The 26,740-nt window shown below is 36.9% G+C and overlaps 1 protein-coding gene across 4 annotated transcripts in view; it reads right to left on the bottom strand.

Moving 5' to 3' along the window:
* Positions 1-26,740, bottom strand: part of LOC137757680 (ubiquitin carboxyl-terminal hydrolase 9X-like) — a 145,547-nt gene that overhangs the window by 106,974 nt on the left and 11,833 nt on the right. For 3 of the 4 annotated variants that reach the window (XM_068534289.1, XM_068534290.1, XM_068534291.1), the window contains exons 2-4: positions 12,384-12,634; positions 3,693-3,838; positions 985-1,064 (exon numbers count right to left, since the gene is read on the bottom strand). In XM_068534289.1, coding sequence (XP_068390390.1) covers positions 985-1,064; positions 3,693-3,838; positions 12,384-12,476 — 319 coding nt within the window. In that variant the 5' untranslated portion in view covers positions 12,477-12,634. The remainder of the gene's footprint in view (positions 1-984; positions 1,065-3,692; positions 3,839-12,383; positions 12,635-26,740) is intronic. The other variant, XM_068534292.1, reaches the window with a different exon arrangement.

The raw sequence follows: 26,740 nt of genomic DNA, 5'->3' as shown, positions 1-26,740 counted from the left end.
AGATTTTTTAAATCTATTACATTCTAAAAAATATTTTTGACTTTTAAGAAACAACTTCTGTAAAAATATAAAACAACAGGGGCTTCCCTAGTGGCGCAGTGGTTGAGAATCTGCCTGCCAATGCAGGGGACACGGGTTCGAGCCCCGGTCTGGGAAGATCCCATATGCCGCGGAGCAACTAGGCCCGTGGGCCACAATTACTGAGCCTGCGCGTCTGGAGCCTGTGCTCCGCAACAAGAGAGGCCGCGATAATGAGAGGCCTGCGCACCGCGATGAAGAGTGGCCCCCGCTTCCTGCAACTAGAGAAAGCCCTTGCACAGAAACGAAGACCCAACACACCCATAAAAATAATAAATAAATAAATTTAAAAAAATATATATATATAAAACAACAGATCTTGTCCTTAGAAACATGAATAATCATAAAATTCTGCATTAAATTTTAAAGGACTCAGAGGTCCTTAAAGGCTGTCTTACGGTTTCTATGAACGTTCTGCTCTGAGTTTAATATACATAAGCCCTACTACTAGAAAGTTTAGCGATATAGTGTAGTCTAGGATTTTATAATTGAAAAAAACAAAGCCTTCAAGAACAACGTGGGGCCTTCCCTGGTGGCACAGTGATTGAGAATCTGCCTGCCAATGCAGGGGACATGGGTTCGAGCCCTGGTCTGGGAAGATCCCACATGCTGCGGAGCAACTAAGCCCAAGCACCACAACTACTGAGCCTGCACTCTAGAGCCCGTGAGTCACCAACTACTGAAGCCCGCGCACCTAGAGCCCGTGCTCAGCACCAAGAGAAGCCACCACAATGAGAAGCCCGCGCACTGCAACGAAGAGTAGCCCCCTCTCGCCACAACTAGAGAAAAGCCTACATGCAGCAACAAAGACCTAACACAGCCAAAAATAAATAAATTTTTTTTTTTAAATGTGAAAAAATATATAATAGCATACATAATGAAAAGTACAGTAAAATATAAACTCACCTTTTTTACTAAGATCAATAGCAGCTTCTAAAAGCACTTCTAATTCCCCTTTCGGCAAAACTGGAACCACCCATCGAGGCCTAAAAATTAACATAGAGTTTTAAAATGCTGCAGTTTGAGCACAAACGAAATACCATAAATAACTTACCTACTGCAACTGCTTTTACCATGAAAAAGTGAAAAAACCCTGACTGTATTATGTATTCATCATAAAATTTAAAAAAGAGATTGGCAAATTATTTGCTTAGTGCTACTGTATTTACACACACAATTTTTTAAAGCAGTAAAACTACAAACATAGCATTAAGGGAGAATTCATTTAATAACTTTCACAGACCACTAAAACTAAAAATAATTATTAATTAAGTGTATACCAGTTGTTAAGGTTAGTAGGAAAAAGTGTTCTTTTGAGGTTCAGGTTTATTAGTGAGAAAAAACAAGTATGACAACCTTTTCTTTTGTCTTCTTCACAACAGACAAAAGAAATGAGAAGACAAATGGCTGGTTTCTCCTCAATTCACCTTCACAGGATGATCTATCAACCTCTCCTGAAGATTATGGGACTCATATGGTCTCCAAGCTTTTATACAATAAGCATACTTCAACATCAAAGCAATGATACAGATACCACCACACCCAATTAGTATTTTCCCCAATATTAAAAAAGCTCAGTCATTTAGGAATATATCCACTACTAACCCATTACTTCCCCTAAAGAACTTACTTCCATCTATCCCTTAAACCCTTCCTGAAATATAGCAAAATTCCCAAATATTCTTATTTTGATAAAGATTTCTTATTACAAATCATCGGTTAGACATAAATTGATACTACCTTTTTGGGTTATTTTTAGTTACAGAAAAGCATCTTTTTTAGTTCCCTGCCACTAAGGATTTACTATAACTCAGTCCTCTGGTTCTAATTAGAAGTACAGTCTAGTAATAACAAGCATCAGACAAAGTAAACAATAATACAATCTCTTACAGTAATGTGCTATACAGTAGGACCTTGTTGTTGATCCATAAAAAACTGGAAGTAATAAACTAGAAAAGCACTACTTTATCAGCACTGCAACTGGTAATAATGAGAAAAAGTGGACTCCTACAGAAAATGGACATCCTAGAAATAACAAAAGTCACTGAGCAACTCTAGCAGTCAGTATACCATGGAGAAATGAACTTCATAAACACTCAAAAGGAAATCTCCACATATAGTTCTAGGCAAGAAACATACCAAGTAAGATCACATATCATATTTTAACAACTTTATCCTTATCATCGTCTTTCAATTTTAAAAACTCCGTACAAATGCCTGCATTAGGAACAATGAGTTATAAAGTATTTGGTAATGACTAAAATGTGAAGGTTATTAAGAAGACAGTAAGGGACTTCCCTGGTCATGCAATGGTTAAGAATCCACCTGCCAATGCAGGGGACACGGAAGATCCCACATGGCGCGGAGCAGCTAAGCCCGTGAACCACAACTACTGAGCCTGCACTCTAGAGCCCGCGAGCCACAACTACTGAAGCCCACATGCCTAGAGTCCGTGCTCCACAACAAGAAAAGCCACCGCAATGAGAAGCCCTCGCACTGCACACAACAAAGAGTAGCCCCCGCTCGCTGCAACTAGAGAGAGCTCACATGCAGCAATGAAGACCTAATGCACCCATAAATAAATAAATTTATATATATATATAAAAAAAGGACAGTAAGATGACTAACATTGAAGTCCACTTTTTCTCATTTACTACCAGTTGCAATGCTGATAGTTTTTTTTAGTTTATTGCCTCCATTACAAAAAAAAAAAATTAAAACTAACCCTAAGGTTAGAAGAGGGAAGGACTGGGAGTTGGGGATTAGCAGATGTAAACCATAATACACAGGACGGCCAAACAACAAGGTCCTACTGTATAGCACAGGGAACTATATTTAATATCCAGTGACAGGGACTTCCTTGGTGGCACAGTGGTTAGGAATCCACCTGCCAATGCAGGGGACATGGGTTTGATCCCTGGTCCAGGAAGATCCCACATGCCGCAGAGCAACTAAGCCCGTGCACCACAACTACTGAGCCTGTGCTCTAGAGCCCACAAGCCACAACTTACTGAGCCCATGTTCCACAACTACTGAAGCCCACATGCCTAGAGCCCATGCTCCACAACAAGAGAAGCCACTGCAATGAGAAGCCTGTGCAGCGCAATGAATAGTAGCCTCCACTCAATGCAACTAGAGAAAGCCGTGTGCAGCAACCAAGACCCAACGCAACCTAATTAATTAATTAATTTTTTTTAAAAATCCAGTGACAAACCACAATGGAAAAGGAGATAACAAAGAATATATGTGTATAACTGAGTCACTCTGATGTACAGAAGACATTAACACAACATTGTAAATCAGCGCAACGAATAATAGCCTCCACTCAATGCAACTAGAGAAAGCCGTGTGAAGCAATGAAGACCCAACGCAACCAAATTAATTAATTAATTAATTAATTAATTTAAAAATCCAGTGACAAACCACAATGGAAAAGGAGATGACAAAGAATATATATGTGTATAACTGAGTCACTTTGATGTACAGAAGACATTAACACAACATTGTAAATCAACTACACTACAATAAAATAAAACAAAAACACCAAACCCAATACAAAACAAAACAAAAAAACACAACCAACCAACAAACCTCGCCCAAAACAACGAACTTACCGGTTGATCATGTCATCCAACTTTGCCAGGTCAGTATGTGGAAACGCAGGTTCCTCATCTTCATCCTGTGGTGGAGCATCACCTTGACCTTGTTCATCTGGAGGAGCTGCTGGGGAATTCTCATTGAAGGAATCAGGTGATGAGGCCTTAAAATTAAATATTACAGATTTAAATTTTTATAACGTGCAATATTTAACAATTCAGATGCCAACACAGGTTATGTGAAAATATAAATTTTTTATTGTCAATATATATCTATAAATATTTGACAAAATGGAAAACACAGATATCTTTTCCTGTCAACCTATGAGTATTTTTCCACATAATTAAGAATCTTATAAAAGTTAATTAATAGCTACATTGTACTACATGAATTAACCAGATTAAATTTAGAGAACATCAGTTTTTGTAATGTTTACTGCCAGTACAATACAGTTGTACTGAATTTTCACCTCTGTAATTACAAATCTTTACGCAGAAGTGTGGAAAAGAGTAACTTTTGAGGCTACACTACAGAAATCACCATAACTTCTGGTGACTCTCTTAGAGCAATCTTTCCGGAAAAAGTTAAGTACCATATCCTGAAGACACTTATCACAGTGTCTTGAAGGCAATGTGCACAGGTACAGAGGCCCACGTGGTAAGGAACTGATATCCCCAGCCAACAGTCATCTGAGTGAGCCACTGTGGAAATGAAGTCCCCAAACCCAGTCAAATCTCCAGAAAACTATAATCCAAAGTGACATGCTGACCACAACCATAAAAAAAGATACTGAAGCAGAGCCAGTCAGCTAATCCACTCCCAAATTCTTCACGCACCAAAACTGTGAGAAAATGGGTGTTGTTTTAAGTTACAAAAAAAAAAACAACTTAGCCATAGGCTACATAAAATATAGATGCTTAAATACAAGTACACAAAAAAGAAGAAAGTAAAGTATAGGAAGAGACTTCTGGTTTCCAGTCCAATATATAAGGAGCTTGTAAGTTGTCACTCCTTCCTAACAATTAAAAGAGCTAAATAATATTGCTGTACACTTGAAACTAACACAACACTGTAAATTAACTATACTTCAAAAAGAACCAGTAAGGGAATATTTAAAAAATAAAAGAGCTGAATAAAATGAAAATCAACAACTCTTCTCACATAGACCAGTTAATTAAGGTCAAAGGGGAAAACTGCTGCACACAAAATCAAAATAGAGTTAGGGGGACACAAAGAATCAAAAATTACCAGAGCAGAAAACCACAAGCAGAAACCTCCATGGAAACCAGACCAGTAATCCCTCTCTTAGCTGCAGTTTTGCTTTCTGCAGTTTCAGTTACCCACAGTCAACTGCAGTTTAAATCTATGGAATGGAAAATTCAAGAAATAAACAATTCGCAAGTTTTCAAATTATGGGCCCTGAGTAACTTGATGAAATCTCAAGCCATCCTGCTCCTGCCCCACCTGGTCCTTGTACTGGACAAGAATATTATCACTTTGGTTATCACCTGGTTATCATATTGTCCTGGTAATGCAGTGGTTGTGTTCTTACAAGAAACCCTTATTTTACTTAATTATGACCACCAAGCACAAGCATAGTGATTCTGGCAATTCAGAAATGCCAAAGAAAAGCTGTAAAGTATTTAAGGTGAAAAGCTGAAAGTTCTTGAATTAACAAGGGAAGAAAAAAAAATCATATAAGGCTACTAACACCTATGGTAAGAATGAATTTTCTACCTGTGAAACTGTGAAGAAGGAGAAAGAAATTCGTGCTAGGTTTGCTGTTCCACCTCTAACTGCGAAAGTTATAGCCACAGTGCATGATAAATGCTTAGTTTAGATGGAAAAGGCATTACACTTGTACAAGGTGTTTTGAGACCACATTCACATGATTTTTATTATAGTATGTTATTACTGCAACTGTTTTATTTTATTTTATTTATTTATTTTAGGCAGCCGTGTGGCATGAGGGATCTTAGTTCTCCAACCAGGGATCTAACTCGTGCCCCCTGTACTGGGAGCTCAGAGTCTTAACCACCGGACAGCCAGGGAAGTCCCCAACAATTGTTGTATCTTAATATTAATAAAATAAAATTGTACACCTCTTACTGTGCCTAATTTATAAATTAAACTTTATCATAGGTATCAATGGTTAGGAAAAAGCATACTATATACAGGGTTCGCTGCTACCTGAAATTTCAAGCATCCACTGTGGGTCTCGGAATGTATTCCTTGGGGATAAGATGCAGGCGGGGGATACTATTGCATTGGGATAAGAAAACCTAAACTGTAATTCATTAACTGCTGGAAGCGGAGTATGGAAAGTCTGAGAGTTAAAACTCCAGGGGGGCTCTAAACTTAAGGGAACCGCCACACTTTTCTGAGTTTTACTTCCAGAAGTTCTATGAAGTTCTCACAGTGAAGATCAGAGAAAAATTCCCTTGTGTTTTGAGGAGGAGGTGCAAAGTAGCCATTCTGAAATATGCCCCCAAGCATTCTGTTCTTAAAAGCTCCTATCCTCAGGAAAAACTTTTACCAGAGCCTAATCGCCTAGGGGTTTTTTTGTTGTTTTTTTTTTTAATTTATTTTTGGCTGTGTTGGGTCTTCGTTTCTGTGCCAGGGCTTTCTCTAGTTGCGGCGAGCGGGGGCCACTCTTCATCGTGGTGCGCGGACCTCTCACTGTTGCGGCCTCTCTTGTTGCGGAGCACAGGCTCCAGACGCGCAGGCTCAGTAATTGTGGCTCACGGGCCCAGTTGCTCTGCGGCACGTGGGATCTTCCCAGACCAGGGCTCGAACCCGTGTGTCCTGTATTGGCAGGCAGATTCTCAACCACTGCGCCACCAGGGAAGCCCTCGCCTAGGTTTTTATCAGAACCTAACCAACCTGAAATAAGGAAAAACAGCAAATTCTAGCCTGCTATATAGCCTTCCATGAGGGAGAAAGAGAAATACCCAATACTAGCCCTCTCAAGTAATTCTGTCCCTCCTTACTACCATCCAATATAGTATGTACAGGTTTCAACAAAAAATTACAAGGCATACTAAAAGATAATCAACATAGCTTGAAAAGACGAAGCAAGCATCAGACTCAAATACAGGAGGGATGATGGAATTATCATATCAAAACTTTAACTACAGCTAATGTGCCAAGGACACTAATGGAAAATGTAAACATTAAAGAAGATATGGGTAATGTAAGCAGAGAGATGAGATTCTAATAAAGAACCAGAAGGAAATGCTAGTGATCAAAAACAGTGTTAACAATAATTTAGAATGCCTGTGATCGGCTCGTTAGTAGACCAGACACAGCTGAGGAAAGAATCTCTGAGGTTAAACATATGTCCAGAGAAACTTCCAACACTGGAAAGCAAAGAGAAAAAAGATAAGAAAAAAGAGGAAGAAAGGAGGGAGAGGGAGAGAAGGAGAGGGAAGGAGGGAGGCAGAATTGAAGGACTACTACAAAAGGTGTAACATATGCATACTTGGAATTCCAGAATGCAGAAAGAGAGGGGGAAAAAAAGAAATATTTGAAACAATAATGACTGAGAATTTTCCCCAAATTAATGTCTTACACCAAAGCACAGTTTCAAAAAGCTCAGAGAAAAACAAGCAGGATAAATGTTTGAAAAAGAAAGACAGACACCTAGGTATATCATATTCAAACTGCAAAAAGTAAATGGTAAAGAAAAATCTTGAAAGAAGTCATTAGTTGGGGGGCTGGGGAATCTTTCCTATAAAGGAGCAAGGATAAAAGTTACAGCAGGCTGGGACTTCGCTGGTGGTCCAGTGGTTAAGACTTCACCTTCCAATGCAGGGGGCGCAAGTTCAATCCCTCGTCAGGGAGCTAAGCTCCCACATGCCTCCAAAAAACCAAACCATAAAACAGAACCAATATTGTAACAAATTCAATAAAGACTTTAAAAATGGTCCATATCAAAAAAATCGTTAAAAAAAAAAATTTATAGCAGACTTTTCCTCAGAAGCCATGAAGAAAAAATCACTCCACAATATTTCAAGAGTTAAGGGGGTAAGAGGGGGAGGGGTAAATTGGGAGATTGGAATTGACTTATACACAATACTACATAAAATAGGTAACTAATAAGTAACTACTGTATAGCATAGGGAATTCTACTCAATATTCTGTAATGACCTATACAGAAAGGAATCTATAAAAGAGTGTATACATGGATATTTATAACTGATTCACTTTGTTGTAAAGCAGAAACTAACACAACATTGTAAATCAACTATACTCCAATAAAAATTCAAAAACAAAGAGTTCAGAGAAAACAACTACCCATCTAGAATTCTCTGTGCTGGAAACTAACACACTTCAAAGTGAAGGAGGAATCTTTAAGACAAAAATTAAGGGGATTTATAGTCAGTAGTTCTGCCTTGCATGAAATTTTAGGTTTTTCAGAGAGAAAAAAAGTGATTGGGTCAGAAACTCGTTCTACATAAAGAAAGGAAAAGCATTAGAAAAGGAGTTAAGTGAAGATAAAATAAATACTTTTGTTATCTTAGTTCTTACTTGAACTCATAATGTGTCCAAAATAATGTAAGCAACAATATATTTAAGGATAACAGATTCTGGGTAAATGATATAAATAATGGCAGTGATATAAAGAACAAGAGGAAGGAGTTATGAATAATTTATTATAAGGAACTTAAACTACCCATACAACTGTATAGTGTTATTTGAAAGTGAATATACAGATTAGTTAGAAATGTATATTGCAAACACTAAGGCAACCACTATAAAGGAAAAAAATTATGACTGATATGCTAAAAAAGGAGAGAAATGAGAATCATAAAATGCTCAATTAAAACCACAAAAGGTGGAAGGAAAGTGTCACACAAAACTAGGAACAAAGGACAAGAGCAATGAATAGAAAATAGTAACAAATATGGAAGGTATTAATCCAATTATTTCAATAATCACTTTAAACATCAGTGGTCTAAATACACTAATTAAAAGACAAAGATTGAGTGGATCAAAAAGCAAAATTCAACTTTTGCATTTGCTGAAAACTGTGCCTAAAAGTTTACATACCTAAAGACAAATATAAAGTTCAAGGAATGAAGAAACATATAGAAATAGACCCATACCAACAGTCAATTGATCTTTGACAAAGGAACAAAGACAATAACAATGGTGGAAAAAAAGCCTTACAATAAGTAATGTTGTAACAACTGGACACCCATATGTAAAATAATGAATTCAGAAACAAGACCATACACCCTTCACAATGAAAACTCAAAGTGGATCAGAGACCTAAAAGTAAAACACAATACTGTAATCCTCCCAGAAGATAACATAACAGAAAATCTAAATGACCTTGGGTTTGGTGCTAACTTCAGATATAAGATGAAAGGCAACAAAGAGCTGACAAGCTGAACTTCACTAAAATTAATGAGTTTTGCCCCATGAAAGAGACTATCAAGATAATGAGAAGACAAGTTACTAGGACAAAGACTGGGAGAAAACATTTGCAAAATAAAGGAGTTATACATAATATACAAAGAACTCTTAAAATTCAACAATAAAAAAACCTGACTGAAAAATAGGCAGAAGACCTGAAGATACACCTCACCAAAAAGGACTAACAAATAACAAATAACCATATGAAAAGATGTTCAACATCATATGTCATTAGGGAACTACAAATTAAAACAACCAGATACCAAAACATACATATTTGAATGGCCAAAATTCAAAACCGTGACAAAACCAAATGCTAGTACAGCCACTTTGCAAAACAGTTTGGCAGTTTTTTTCTAAAACTAAACATATACAATCCAGCAACTGCAGTCCTTGGTTTATTCAAATGAGTTGAAAATATGTGTCCACACAAAAACCCACACATGAATGGATGTCTATAGCAACTTTATTCACAACTGCCAAAACTTGGAAGCAATCAAGATGTCCTTCAGTAGGTGAACAGATAAACTGTGGTACATCCAGACAACAGAATGTTTTTCAGTGATTAAAAAAAAAAAAAAAAGCTACTAAGCCATGAAAAAACAAAGAAGAACTTTAAATGCATATTAGTAAGTAAAAGAAGCCAATCTGAAAAGATTACACACAGTATGATTCCACCTATATGGCATTCTGTAAATGGCAAAACTATAGAGGCAAGTCAAAGACCAAGTAGTCACCAGGGGTTCACAGAAGGGAGGGATGAAGAGGCGGCGAAGATTTTATTTTAGTCCAGTGAAACTATTCTATAATAAGACATCTTTGTCAAAACAGAAAATATAGAAAACAGCAAGTGAACCACAATGTAAACTATGGAGTTTGAGTGATAATGATCTGTCAATATAGATTCACTGATTTTAACAAGGATGGCTGTGGTGGGGGGTGGGAGGGTAGTGTAGGCAGGTAGTGTAGGCAAGTAAGAACTCTGTACTTTCTGCTCAAGTCTGCTCTGAACCTAAAAGCCCACTAAAAACAAGTAAAAAGTACAAAAGAGAACAATTTAAAACAGTAGTACTCAGGGGAATTAACGAAAGACAACAATAAAAATAACAGGGCTTCCCTGGTGGCGCAGTGGTTGAGAGTCTGCCTGCCAATGCAGGGGACAAGGGTTCGAGTCCTGGTCTGGGAGGATCCCACATGCCGCGGAGCGACTGGGCCCGTGAGTCACAATTGCTGAGCCTGCGCTTCTGGAGCCTGTGCTCCGCAACAAGAGAGGCTGCGATAAAAGAGTGGCCCCCACTTGCCACAACTAGAGAAAGCCGTCTCACAGAAACGAAGACCCAACACAGCCATAAATAAATAAATAAATAAAACCCGAAAGTTGAAAAAAAAAAAAAAACCCCAATTAAAAATAACAAATGGTGTTTAAAAAAAAAAGGATAAGATATCCTTCATGACAATAACCTTCCACCCTCCCTGCAAAGTGGTGCACCTATACTAATATGTGAGAGTTAGGTTTTGAGGTAGGAAGAATTACTGGAGATTAAAGAGATCTCTAGGACTTCCCTGTTGGTGCAGTGGTTAAGAATTCGTCTGCCAATGCAGGGGACATGGGTTCGAGCCCTGGCCTGGGAAGATCCCACATGCCGCGGAGCAACGAAGCCCGTGCGCCACAACTACTGAGCCTGAGCTCTAGAGCCCACACCACAACTACTGAGCCCACGTGCCACAACTATTGAGTCTGCACTCTACAGCTCACGAGCCCGCACACCTAGATCCCGTGCTCCTTAACAAGAGAAGCCACCACAATGAGAAGCCCGTGAACCACAACAAAGACCCTATGCAGCCAAAAATAAAGTATATAAATAAATAAATTTATAATATTAAATAAAGAGATCTCTACCCACATTAGAGGTGTGCACGTAAAGATTAATGAGTCAAACACCCCCTCCCTGCAAAATCACTATTTTCAATGTGAATGCATCTTATTGGTTTCAAATGTGTCTAGCTACAATTAATATAACATATAAAAGTGGAATGTGCAAGCCCACAATCCCAGGTGGAGATCAAAAGAGTTCTCAACTAGTAATAAAACCAGTAGATTTAAAACAAAATAAAACAAGGTTATATAGAACATATGAAATGAATACTGAGAAAACTGGAAACAACTGACATGCATAATGAATGCTACAGCATAATATATAGTATTTTTGCCAAGTAGAAGTGAAACTGACCCTATGTTGAGCAACATACCAACCCTCAATAAGTTCCTAAGTGCGGCATCACTGAGAATAGATTCTCTAATCACAGAGGAATTAAGCTACAAACCAATGACAAAAAGTTAACCAGAAAATCTCTAACTGCTTGAAAATGAAGCATAGTGTTTATAAAGAATCCTTATAGAGAAAGATTACCACGCAAATTTTAAAATGTTAACTGAGTAACAGTAAACATAAACACATACCAAAAGTTATGGGATATGGTTTAGCAAAAATTTATAGTATAAAATGCATGTTTTAAGAAAAGCTGAACAATCAATTATCTAAAGTTCGTTATCAGGAAACTAGAAAATTAACAACAAATTAAACCCCAGGAAAGCAAAAGGAATGATCTAACGAACACGAATAAGTAATATATAAATGGGAGGAGAAAAATAAAAGGCAATACCTTTGCAAAACTCTATTTTGCGAAGTTTAATGAAACTGATTAATCCCCTAACACATAATAAATACAAATGACCAATATCTAAAAATCAAAAAATTAATATTAAGCTTTTAATAAATTTATTTTATACAAATTCTTCCAGAGAAAAGGAAAAAAATTATTTCCGTGTAGGTCAGCACAAAACTTCAATACTAAAATCTATGTCAAACTCTTTACTTACATTATTTCATTTATCTTTTTAAAGACGTGGAATTTTTAATCTAAAGATATGGAACATCTGAAGATTAGATATATTACTCAACCAGATGCATAAGGTAAGTGTGGGTACAAAGATGAGATGTGAACAAAAACAGCTGACTTGAATCTATGCTGATAACTAAAGGATACAATGACTGATTTAACTCTTTTGCCCTCACGCTCAGAGGGCCTTACATATAAAATAAAGTAGAGGTACATTCTCAAGCATGTGTACAGTACGTTTCCTTTTACTAAGAACCTCAGTGACTTTTTTAAAGTGTAACTTAAAATGACAATAGCTTTTATGATTACTTCACAAATTATTTAGGACATCTGGCCACCATTTACTAATCCATAGCACCCAAGACAACACAGCCTTCATTTCCTACCTGATTCTGGAAGGGGGGCTGAGATTGTCCATCAGGATCCTGGCCCTGGCTGTCATTCCCTCCTACTGGAGAGCCACGAGTAGTGGCTGTCATACTCGACACAGAACAGATTTTTGCTATTTTGTCTGTTTATTTAGTCGTCGTAAGAGAAGAATTTATAGTCCACTTATAGAAGCTGAAGTACCAGCATATGTCAGCCTTAAATATCTCCAATTCAAGGACAGACCATCTTGCAGAGACCATTTCATCACCTAAGAGTAGAAGGGAACAAAAGGTATACTTGTTTCAAATATTAAAAAAATTAATAATGAATCGTTCCAATTTTAATGTGTATGGTAACATCACCAGAGCCTTTACAGTCAATAAGAGATGGCTATAAAAATGAAACAGAAATGAAAAGGTAAAATTTTTATAAATATTATTACTCAATAAATTTACATTGTTGTAGCAGTAGTTATAACAAGAAAACATAGAAGTCTTAATATTGGATACAACATTCCAGAAAAAATACAAAGCTCTTAGTTATTTTTTACTTACAAAAGAATCTATAAAATGCCCATAAAATACTGAGAAAATAAAGATAAAGGTGTAGACTGCTCTTAAATAAATAAAATGAAAAGCCAAATTAAGATAAAACATGATTTCATACAGGTAGGATTAGAGAGAGAAAGCAGATCAAGAAAACATCTGAAGTATCCATACAGATTACATAAATACATATACACACACATATCTCCACATGGTCACTTGAAGATCACAGAGTCTTTCACTTTTGATTTCCCAGATTTAAACATTCTCATTCAAAAACTTTATATGAAGTAGACAATTTTTAAAACTTAAAGAAATTCTTTATCATCTTTCGTTGAGTTCTGTTGCTAACAAAAGCTATATAATTTTTTCTTACAACTCAAAAAAATCAGCCACCCATTCAATTCTAACGTTCTTTCTTTTGTCCTTTTACCTGGGCTACTGATCCCACTGTGTATGTTCCGTGTGTAAAAGGGCTTTGCTCTTAACTTTGGCTTCTCCATTTCTTTCTGGATCCATTTTTCTTGGCCAAAAATATGCTTAAAACTCCTCTACCGGAAGTCACTAATACCTGTCCTTCTTCAGAAATTTTTTGAAAAAATGTTTGTCATTCCTCTTTCTCATCATCTGGTTTGTGTTCAAAATTGCTTTTAAGGAGATGGTCTTAAGGGAGTTCCATGGCTGACTCTGAAAATAAGGCAGTTCTAAACCTGCGATGAAAGCTTTATGTGTATGGGTGTTTTGCGGAGGATGAGAGATGACACTTGGTCCAGGAGCAAGACTCAACTAAGACTTTCATAACTCTGAATGTTACACAGATTTTGTTATATTTGTTCTATGAATTAGGAACCTGAGGCTCTAAGAAATTAAGTGATTTAACAAAGCACAGGTAAGAAAGTACAAAAGCCTAGAATTAATCCCATCTCTCTCTAAAACACTGCTTCCTGGGGTGGGAGGTGAGGGGGGTCCTACTTAAATTTTTCTTCACACACTTTTCCCTTGCATAGTATTCTCTTTGGCATTTGAGGTTATTTGAACTAAAATATCTTAAAATTGTATTCGTCTGTCATTTTATGTCTGCCCTTATCCCTCTATCTAGAGATACATGTTAAGTAATTTAGCAAGGGTAATAAGTCATTCTCAAAAAACATGATATTATTAGGGTAAATGGAAACAAAGTGACCAAGCAATCTCCCTTCCCTCAAATAAAATACCTTTCTCCAAGATCACAGACCCATTACTTCTGGCAAAGCCTCTGTTTTGTCTAGGGAGAAACTCTGCACTACAAGATACAATATCCTGAGACACAACTGAGCAATTGAGTAATTATTCAAATCATTTGAAATGTAATTCAAAACAGCAACGTTAGATATTTCCTTTAAATCACAACAGCATTTTTGTCATATTCAAACTCTAGTAGTTCAACATATTCTAGGATTAGGAAACCTTTCTCTAGATAAAAATTAGTACTAGGAGAGTGATGTCAGCAAAATAGCAGAATACGAAGCTCCAGGCCCTAGTTCTCCCTCAAACACAAGTTAACAGCAGTATGTGGATCAAAATACAATTGTAAGACAGCCAGACACCGGTTAATATGCGGCTTCCGGACCCAGGTGAGCGCATAAACAACAGAAACGACAACTGTGAGGAGGATAAGAGTTCTTGAAGTTTGCCTCACACTGGGTCATTCCCCAACCCAATGTAGCTCAAAGCAAAAGAGAAAATAATACCCAATTCCTTGCTCCAACTGACTCCTCTCTCAGAACAGAAGGAATAAAGTGGAACTTAGGTCCAGAGTTCTGGCTTTCCTAGGGATTTCCGAATGGCCTGACAGTGGCATAGTGTTGGAGGCCACTGAAAACAGGTGAGTTCCACAGCATGTTATAGCAGAACTCTGCAATTCAACAAGCAAGACAGGAGGAGCAAAAGATTAGTTAAACTGAAACCAAAAACTCTTAATGAGAAACACAGGAAATGAACATGGCGAAAAGCACCCACATATAGTTGGAGAAAAGCACACAAAGCCAAAGACATGAAGGTCCAGGAAGGTCTGAGAGTCTGCCTGCCAACGGAGGCGACACGGGTTCGAGCCCTGGTCTGGGAAGATCCCACATGCCGCGGAGCAACTGGGCCCGTGAGCCACAGCTACTGAGCCTGCGCGTCTGGAGCCTGTGCTCCGCAACAAGAGAGGCCGCGACGGTGGGAGGCCCATGCACCGCGATGAAGAGTGGCCCCCGCTTGCCGCAGCTAGAGAAAGCCCTCACACAGAAACGAAGACCCAACACAGCCATAAATAAATAAATAAATAAACAAATAAACAAAGGAGTTCCTTTAAAAACACACACACACACAAAAACCAAACAAACAAAAAAATGGTCCACATCCCAAAAAAACCTTAAAAAAAAAAAGAATACTGGAACCAGCAGCTATTTTCTCCAATGCCCAAAATCTGAACAACAACAAAATTACAGAACATATGAAAACATTAGGGATTAGGGAAATCTGACCGAATCAAAAAAAGAAGTCCAAAACACCAACCCCGCAGAAGAATTTTTTTAAACCGTCTTAAAAATGCAGAACGACATGAAAGAGAACACGGACATATAACTAAACAAAACCAAAAAGTGATACAGAAACTAAATGAGAATTTCAACAAAGAACTCCAAGAAGTACATAACTAGACAGCCATGCCAAGACACCAGTCAGACTAAAAGAGAATCTCAAAAAGAGCAAGAGAAAAATAACTTGTCACATACGAGAACCTATATATGATTATCAGAAATTTCTCTAGCAGAAACCTGCAGGCTAGGAGAGTGATGATATATTCAAAATGCTGAAGGAATTTCGTCAAATGTTTTCCTGCAGCAGTTGAGATTATTATGTATTCTTTTCCCTTATTCTGTTAATCTGATTATATTTACTGATTTTCATATACTGAACCGTACTATACTCCAGGAATAACTCTCACTTATTCACTGTGTATTATCATTTTAATATGCTGCTGAATTCAGTTTGTTAGTATGTTGTTGATGATTTTGTATCATGGTTTACAAGAGATACTTGTCTGTAGGTTTCTTATAGTGTCTTTCTCTGGCTGAAGTACCAGGGTAATGCTGGACTCAAATGAGGAGTGTTCCCTCCTCCTCAACTTTTAAAAAATTTTTAGAATGATTGCTATGAAGACATTATTTGAATGTCTGACAGAATTCACAAGTGACATCATCAGGTCCAGTGCTTTTCTTCGTTTTAAGATTTCTGATTACTGATGCATTCTCCTTGCTACTTTTATGTCTATTCATAAGTTACTTCTGGTAGGGTTAATGTTTCTAGGTATTTATCTACTTCTTCTACTTTACTTAACTTGGTGATGTATAATACTTCATACTATTTTCTTAGAATTTGACATATTTTGCCACCAGGTGTCGTATCTCCAGTTTCATTTGATTTCAGCAATTTGAATCTTCTCTTTTTTTAAAAAATTTAAAAATTTTTTAAAAATTTGTCAGTTTTATTGATCTTTTCAAAGAGCAGTCTGGTTTCAGTTATTTCTCTATTTCTTCTCTATTCTGTCTTCTATCTCAGTGCTAATCTTTATTATTTACTTCCTCTTGCTAATTGTGGGATGAGTATGTTCTTTTTCTAGTACCTTAACTTGTCAAGTTAGGTTGTTGATATAAGATCCTTTTCTTTTTTAATGTGTTTTAGAAACAAGGGAATTAAGAGCTCAATATCCCTGATGAATACTGATGCAAAAATCCTCACCAACATACTGTACTACCAAACTGAATTCAACAGCATGACCAAGTAGGATTTTCAAATCAATCAATGTAATATACCACATTAAGAGAATAAAGGAAAAATACTAATGATCATCTCAACTGATGGAGAAAAAGGATTAGACAAAACTGAACACCCTGTTATGATAAAAAATAAAAAAGCAAGAGAAAGAAACTCAACATGAAAAGCCATATATGAAAAACCCACAACAAACATCATACTCAATACTGAAAGCTTTTCCTCTAAGATCTGGAATAAAGTAAGGCTGACCACTTCCACCACTTCTATTTAATACAGAACTGTAACTCTGGGTCAGAGCATTTAGGTAAGAAAATTAATTAATTAATTTAAAAAGGCATCCCAATCAAAAAACGAAGATAAATTATGTCTGTTGGAGATGATATAATCTTATATGTAGAAAACGCTAAAGCTTCCATAACATAAATTAAAAAGTGTTAGAACTAATTAACAACTTCACTATAGCTGCAAGATACAAAATCAACACCTTAAAAATCAGTTCACTAACAATGAACAACCCAAAAAGGAAATTAAGAAAACTTAAGAATAAAATTAACCAAGGAGGAAAGATTTCACGTACCCTGAAAAACTACAACATTTCTGAAAGAAATTGAAGACATAAATAAATGGAAAGATATCTCATATCACAGCCTGGAAGACTTATTAAGATGTCAATCTACAGAAGCAATGCAATCCCTATCAATATCCTAACAGAGTTTTTTGAAGATAAAGAAAACTCCATCCTAACATTCATATGTAATGTCAAGCCAACTCCTAAATAGTTAAAACAATCTTGAAAAAGAACAAAGTTGGAGGTGTCAAACCCCCTGATTCAAGACAAACTACAAACCTACAGTAATCAAAGTAGTATAATTCTGACATTAAGACACACATGTAGACTAAAGCAATAGAAGAGAAAGCTCAGAAATAATCCTCAATCATATGCTCAAATGATATTCAACAAGAACACTAAGAACATTCAATGTGAAAAGAATACTCTTTTCAACATATGTTGCTGGGAAACCTGAATATCCACTAAATATTTACACGTAAAAAAGAATGTAATATATCCAGATGTAAAATACCACACACAAAAATTAGCTCAGTAAGGATTAAATACCTAAAACCCCAAACTATAAAACTCCTAGAGCAAAACACAGGAGAAAATATTCATGACATTAAATGTGGCAAAATTTTCTTGACAAAAACACCAAAAGCATAGGCAACAAAGTAACAATAGATAAACTGATCTCAAACTCAAAAAATTCTGTATATCAAGGGACACAATCAACAATGTGAAAGGCAGAATTGAACAAATCAACCTGTAGTACTGAACAAAAAATGTAAAAACCATATGTGATGGGGGGGCAATACCCAGAATATTCAAGAATTCTTATAACTCAACAATAACAAAATCAAATAACCTGATTAAAAAATGGGCAGAGGACTCAAACATTCTCCAAAGACGATGTACAAATGAGTAGTGAGCATATGAAAAGATACTCAGCATCACTAATCATTAAAGAAACATAAATCAAACCTCAATGAGATATTGGCCCACACCCATTAGAATGGCTACCATCAGAAAACAAACAAAAAAGAATAAGGGTTAATGAGGATGTAGAGAAACTGGAACTCTTGTACACTGCTGCTGGGAATGTAAAATGGTGCAACCATCATGGGAAATAAACATGGTAGTATCTCAAAAAATAAAAAAATAGAATTACCATATGACCCAGCAATCTCACTTTTGTGTGTATATGCAAAAGAACTGAAGGCAGAGGCTCACACAGGTATTTCCAAAATTGTGTTCACTGCATCATTACTCCTGATCACCAAGAGGTGTAACCAATTACCAAATTACCCACTGACAGATGAATGGATTAATAAAATATGGTATTCACACACGGTGGAATACCATTCAGCCTTAGAAAAAGTAAATTCTGACCCACGTGACAACATGGATAAACCTTGAGGACGTTATGTTAATGAAATAAGCCAGTCACAAAAGGACAAATAACTTATGATTCCACTCATATGAGGTATGTAATCAAATTCACAGAGACAAAAAGTAGAAGGGTAGTTGCTAGGAGAAAGGGGAAATTATTATTGTTTAATGGTATCGTTTCACTTTTACAAGATGAATAAAGTTCTGGAGATGAATGGTGGTGGCTGCATAACAATGTGAATGAATGTACTTAATGTCACTAAATGGTATAACTGAGAACAGGAAAGTGCTAAATTTTCTTATGTATGTTTTAATACAATTTAAATAACATACATATAATCTGGACTTAGTAGATTCAAGCAGTGTAACAGAAAAGCTCAACCTATACTCAGCCTTCATGAAGCTAACTAAAGCTCACTGCTCTTGCAAACCATTCTAAGACAGTAAACATTAATAACAACTATCTTAAACCAGCTACTTACAAACTATTTTCCAATTAGTATTATAAAAATATACATAAAACACTGAGTTAAATATTTAAATGCATATAATAAATTGTTTAAATATTTAAATGCATATAATAAATTGTTTATTCTGTACTATAATTCACTAAGCACTTTTAAGTCCTATGTAAAATAAGGTAAAGTACAAAAATACTTATTTCTAAATTAACACATATTTAAATTTTAATACATATCTTTAATGTACTGGTAGTCTGGAGTAGTATCTTAAACAAAACAGCAATTCCTAATTATTTTTCCCCCCATCATGCATGATGAGCCTCATATGCTATCTATGGGCTTATTAACATATGTCTACGATAATACAGATGCAATGCTAAAATGCAAGTCTTTACAAAGTGTAGTTTATATAGAACAATGCATATAAACAATAGTTTCTCAAAATGGTTATAAAACTAGCTACTAATAATGGACAATTAATCAACTACCTAATAAGTGATCTTAGAAGTTTTCCCCCCTCTCATAAGAAAACAAAACTTGAGTGAGAATCCTATTTTCAGGACAATAAACCTAAATATTAATTTTAAAGTAATTTTTTTTTCTTCTTCATGTTCCTTTAAATTTTGTTCCACATGTTATTTCTGGGACCTTGGCACCAGCAATTTGTCTGGTTAATTCTGTACTCATTCTTCAACTTTCAACTCAAATGTGGCCTTTCTGAAATATCCCTGACAAGTCTCATCAATCCCCCTGCATTTGGCTCTCACAGCCTCCTGCACTTTCCTTTTTTTGGCATCTATGTGAACTTCTCTCTGTAAGACAATAAAACATAAACTCCATAATGACAACAGCCTTGGAGATTTGCTCATGATGAATCCCAAGAAGCCTGTAAGATATGTCAAGTGTTCCACCAATCTAGCAACAACTGGCAGAATTTGAGTAAACAAATGCCAAGGACTCCCAATTATCATATGTCCTTTGCAACTGTTTCCACAAACTGATGTTAAGAAATTCCTCACCTCAAATCCAGAATCTTATTCTCATATATTGATCAAAAACTATCTCTGGATCACTCTCACTAATTTCTTCCCTGAGGATCTAGAAGCATGGTGATCTGTAATGGCTACCAAAATAGAATATTAAATCATTGTTACCCTTATTTAGTCTATTTACAGAAAATACCAAATCTTTTAGTCCTCATACCCAGAATATAAAAGTGACAGCCTTATTCCCCTTACTGAAAAACTTTCACACACTGCTGGTGAGAATGCAAAATGGTATTCCATTACTTTGAAAGACAATTGAGCAGTTTCCTGCAAACTAAAAATAGGTTTACCATACAAACCAGCAATCATACACCTAGATATCTACCCAAACAAAAACTCATGTCCAGGGCTTCCATGGTGGTGCAGTGGTTAAGAATCCACCTGCCAACGCAGGGGACACGGGTTCAAGCCCTGGTTCAGGAAAATCCCACATGCCGTGGAGCAACTAAGCACGTGAGCCACAACTACTGAGCCTGTGCACCACAACTGCTGAAGCCTGCATGCCTAGAGCCTGTGCTCTGCAACAAGAGAAACCATCACAATGAGAAGCCCACGCAATGCAATGGAAAGTAGCCCTGGCTCACTGCAAGTAGAGAAAGCCCACGTGCAGCAACGAAGACCCAACACAGCCATAAATAAATAAATTTATTTTTAAAAAACACCAGGGACTTCCCTGGTGGCACAGTGGTTAAGAATCCGCCTGCCAACGCAGGGGACACAGGTTCAAGCCCTGGTCCGGGAAGATCCCACATGCTGCAGAGCAATTTCAGCCCGTGCACCACAACTACTGAGACCGCGTGCCACAACTACTGTAGCCCGCGCACCTAGAGCCCGTGCTCCACAACAAGAGAAGCCACCACGATGAGAAGCCTGGCACCGCAACAGAGAGTAGCCCTTTGCTCGCTGCAAACAGAGAAAGCCCATTCGCAACAACAAAGATCCAACGCAAAAAAGCAAAAAACTTACATCCAAACTGGGCAAAACCTGCACACAAACGTTTCTAGCAGCTCTATTCACATTTGCCAAAACTTGGAATCAACCAAGATAGGTAAACAAAAACAACAACAAAAAAGCTGTGTTACACTCAAATAATAGAGTATTATTCATAGATAAAAGAAATGACATCAGGCAACAAAAAGACATGGAGAAGTCTCAAATTCATACTGTTGTAAAGTGGTTTCTTTATAACCAGTCTGAAAAACCTGCATACTGTATGATTCCAAGTACTTAACATTCTGGAAAAGGCAATACTATGGAGGCAGCAGAAACTTTAGCGGCTACCAAGTATTCAGGGAGTGGAAAGAAGAGATGAACAGGTAGAGCACAGGACATTTTAGGGACCTGGAACTTTTCCCTATAATGATGAATGCATGACATTATACATTTGTCCTAACCCACAAAATTGCACAATATAAAGAATGAACCCTAACATAAAACTATGGCCTTTAGTTAACACTAACGTATCAGTACAAATTTATCAGTCATAAATATATCATACTGAAGCAAGAGGTGAACAACAGAGTAAAGGGGACAGATAGGAACTCTCTATTTTCTGTGTAGTTTTCCTGCAAACCTAAAACTCCTCTAAAAAATAGCCTATTAAAAGTTTTTCCACTTGGAAAATAGTTACCTTTCACAAAAATACTTGTTACCATGTAATTGGTTTTCAAATGAAATACTGAAGAATTTTTAATCTGTAATTTAAATTTACAACATGGTAAATATCAAGAGATAACACACAGAAACTAATGCTTCATGAGATTCTCAAAACTTTTTAACTGTTAAGGGGCCTTGAAACCTAAAAAAATTGAGAACTGCTAGCCTGTTAAAAGGTCCAACATACAAAATAAGTTCCTTTTGCTAATTATCTTACTGTGATAAAAAACAAAGAACATGCAATTTTACATGCAACTGTCTACACCAACTTTAATCACTGCGTATCTCTACTCTTCATATGAAAAAAAACTAAAATTCCTCTTAATATTATTTTCCCTAGCAAACTACAATAATTTTTTAGCAGTATCGGTATTCTTAAAGCTTAACAAAGGTATTCTTAACAAGGCAGCTAACACTTTCCCCAAAACACTGAAGCAGCACTACAGAGCGATCCACATGGCAAGGAACTGATGCCTCCTGCCAACAGTCAGTCTTTTGAATAAGTCATCACAGATGTGAATACTCCAGTCTCAGTCAAGCCTTCAGATAGAAGACTGCTACTCACAGCTGGCACCTGAGTAAAATCTCTAGAGAGACCCTGACCCAGAACCATCAATGGAATTAAATGAATAAATACAACTAAAGAATTACAGTAAGATTAGATAGCAAATACTGAGTCTAAGTTTCTCTCTTTTTTTCTTTTTTGGCCACACCTAACAGCATGTGGGATCTTAGTTCCCTGACCAGGGATGGAACCCGTGACCCCAGCAGTGGAATCGCGGGGTCTTAACCACTGGATCAGCAGGGAAGTCCCTAAGTCTCTCATTTTAAGGTTAAATAACTCACAAGTTGGCTGAAGCCCTAGAACTGTAACCCAAGTCTCTTAACTGACAACATGATACTTATATTCAGTCCGACACTCCCTCAACTAGTTATATATGCTGATCTCAAAAAGGATAGCTTTCACCTCAGAAACTAAGAACTTCACTCAAGAGACATCCCAGAAAAATTTCTGAATGACATATATAATAGCATTGTTTCTTTAGATTCTTTAACAATTAGTAAATCAGTAATGTATTAATAAAATAATTTATTAACAATTAATAAGATAAAGTAACTTAAATTCCATAATAATAATCCCTGGGATTCTATGTAATCACTGTACAAGTGTTAATAAGTAAAAATTCAACTATTCAATAATACCTAGCAAGCAAAAGAACATGCTATTAGACATGGACTTCAACTGGATGAAATAAAATTATTTTTAAGGCAGGAGAAGAAAATTGCTAAACACAAAATTCTCTTTGTGCTGTTTGAGTCACTACCTCTTCCATCCCTTCTAGTGTACATCTGTACTACATGTTAACTAGACCCCCTTAGAAGACACACAAATGCCTGCCCACAAAGAAAGGAAAAAACAACAAAACAAAAGCAATTTCCTCCTAGCACCAGCAAGGTAACTCCTTAGGAAGTAAAATTCCTTTCTCAATTCTGGAAGGAATCACAATAACCCACTACTTGTCTTGTTGGACTATGTAAACTGTCAAGATGTTACTTTGATGACTAACACTGTCTCAAAAAACTTATACAGCTGTGCCTTGACCTCTAGTGGGCGGAACAGTCCTCAGAGCTTTCTCAAAGACTGTCCCCTAGATTATAATCCTCAAGTTGGCTTGAATAAAATTTTCCCTTTTTTTCTTAGATTGACTATTAATTTTTCGTTGATAAATTCTAGAAGAGAATACAAAAACACCAAAAGCAAAAAGAATTTTTGCTTCCCTGGTGGCACAGTGGCTTCCCTGGTGGCACAGTAGTTGGGAATCCCCCTGCCAATACAGGGGACACGGGGTTCGAGCCCTGGTGCAGGAAGATCCCACATCCCGCGGAGCAACAAAGCCCACGCGCCACAACTACTGAGCCTGTGCTCTAGAGCCCACGAGCCACAACTACTGAGCCCATGTGCCATAACTACAGAAACCTGCACGCCTAGAGCCTGTGCTCCGCAACAAGAGAAATCACTGCAATGAAAACCCGCGCATGGCAATGAAGCGTAGCCCCCGCTCGCCGCAGCTAGAGAAAGCCTGCACACAGCAACGAAGACTCAATGCAGCCAAAAAAAAAAAAAAAAAAAAAAATTATTAGAAAATATTAATGTCATGACAAAGTGCTATTGGAGTTCAAAGAAAGTGAAAATCATTACCAAATGAAGATAATCAAAGATGGCGTATGAACTCAGAACTGTAGGTAAGACATATCCATAAGGGAGCATACGCCAGGTAAACAGAACTACAAGAATAAAAGAGTAAAAAGAAATAGTAGGAAGAGTATAAGCGTTCACATCAACTATAGATAGTTCAATTAAATAAAGAGAAAATTAAAAAATCATGCAAAGGCAGACCGGGAGAGCTATCTCAAAGTAGCTTCATTCCACTGGAATTAGCATGGTAAGAGTCGGAACAGTATCTTTAAGAAAGAACAGGGAAGAGAAAAGGAAGTACAACTGAGGAACCTGCTTACTGTAGCCACAGGTAGCTGAAAGCAAGCCAGGGAAGCCTCCCATGATTCTCTTTTCCCTAATGTAATTAATTCCCCATGCAACCGCATTGAGGATTACTAAAATCATCTTCTAACAACAGCAATTCAATTGCAGGCAGCTTATATCACATGGCTCAGACTAACACCCTCTCCTATCAGGGAAGGACTATACTTGTTTTACACTACTACTTCAGGCTTCTCCTCTAACTTTCAGCCCCTATCCCTCTAGCTGATGAGGTACAAGTTAACAACTCTAATAACTTGCAAGCTATGGAACACAAGTCTAAAAACTCTGCACATCAGGGTATCTCAATCTCAGCACTGTAAATATTTTGGACCAAATAACTTTGGGGGTTGGGGGATATTCTGTGCTTTGCAAGATGCTTAGCAACATCTCTGTTCTCTAACCACTGAACGCCAACCAGTGCAAGCCAACTCCTCCCACCTAAATCATGAAAACCAAAAGTATTTTTTGACACTGCTGATTGTCTAATAGGAAGGCAAAATCAGCCCAAGTTGAAATCTATTGCTGTAAACCGATACTGAATTACATAAAACGTTACATAAAACAGATAATATATCTACTGTTTTTATCCTGCTTAATAGATTCATACAAATGCTATGAATAGCAAGTGTATCAACTGAGTATGATTACATGCAATTATCTGTAATTATTTCATAAAGGTCTGGGCAACCACTTCAAGTACAGTGTGCTACATTCAAACACAATGAATGAATCTCATGTCCCAGCACACAGATTAAAAAGAAAACAGACACTAAACTTGCAATGGGAACAACTATCTGACAGAAAAATACCAAGGAGAAAGACAGTTTTTAAAAACCTCATTTAAAAGAGCCTGAGACGATTTTAGCTATGTGAACCACCCTATATATAAACCTCAGCCACTGAAGATGAAAAATAACTGGCACTAACAAAGAAAAGGAAAATTCTCCCAAAAGGAACAGAACAAAGTTGCAAAGCTGTAAGTCTAGGGTGTGCATGGAAAATCCTGAGTCAAAATAAGTGAAGGATAGGAGAGAACTTTTTGGTTGTGTGTGGCTTTTAACGCTGGAAATGTTAATGAAATTCATGATGAGAGTTCTGAGCAATATGGTAGGGAGCTGGGGTGGGGATGGGGGAAGGGGGGAGGAGGAGCAGCAGTATCCTCTCAGAAACAAGAAGTATGAAGACAATGTCTCCCAGGCAGAATGAACAGATAACACATATCTAAATTCTAAAACCTTAAAAAAGCAGAAACAAAGAACATGAAAAAACTTTACTAAACTGAAATATACCGCAACTAATGAAAACTTCGATTCAACCTAATATTCAAATATTCACCAAAACGAAAATGTTCATCACAGCATATACCTAACAAAAACCGTTGACAGTCTAAAAAGGGCATCAAGGGAAACAGTAACTAAATCACAATACACTTATAAAATGGAGTATTAAAAGACCTGAAAAATCTTCCTATGTATAACTTTTTAAATGACAAAATAAGTACTAACTTCTACTTTTCAGCGTTTTCATTTATTTTTAAAAAATAAACACAAAAAAGTTTAAAAATACCTAATAATATGATTACTTCTACATGGTGGTATCAGGGAAATAAAATATCTGTACATGGTGTTTTGCTTTCTATTTCTCTTTTATGGGCTCCAAACCTTTTCACCAGTCAACAATATGCGTAACTTTCATACACACAAAAGCACACGTACACAAACATACACATGTGTACAAGTGCTTAGAAAGAAGGGGAGGCTAAGGCTTCCCTGGTGGCACAGTGCTTAAGAATCAGCCTGCCAGTGCAGGGAACATGGGTTCGAGCCCTGGTCCAGGAAGATCTCACATGCTGAGAACCAACTAAGCCTGTGCGCCACAACTACTGAGCCTGAGCTCTAGAGCCTGCAAGCCACAACTACTGAAGCCTGCATGCCTAGAGCCCATGCTCTGCAGCAAAAGAATCCACCTCAATGAGAAGCCCATGCACCGCAATGAAGAGTAGCCCCCGCGTGCTGCAACTAGAGAAAGCCCGCACACAGCAACAAAGACCCAACGCAACCAAAAATAAATAAATAAATAAAACTAAATAAATAAAAAATAAAGTTCCCTTAAAAAAACGTAGGCTACACTGGAAACAAACTCTAAGTTAACGGCTCTCCAGGTCTCTTTTAAGACCAGCAACTTCAGTATCACCTGAGAACTTATCAGAAATGCAAAATCTCATGGTCTTACTCCAGACTTAGATAATCTAAAAATCTGAGGATGGAGTCCAACTGTGTATTTTTAATTAGTCCTCCAGGTAAATTTTTCTGTATGTTTATAGAAAAAATGATATACTTGTTATTCGTACAAGCAATATTCTAAGTTCTTGAAGCATTACT

This window comes from Eschrichtius robustus, assembly GCF_028021215.1.
Source record: "Eschrichtius robustus isolate mEscRob2 chromosome Y unlocalized genomic scaffold, mEscRob2.pri SUPER_Y_unloc_3, whole genome shotgun sequence".
NCBI lineage: Eukaryota > Metazoa > Chordata > Mammalia > Artiodactyla > Eschrichtiidae > Eschrichtius > Eschrichtius robustus.
Note: the sequence above shows the minus strand (reverse complement) of the source record. Positions and strands in the feature narration are given on the sequence as shown.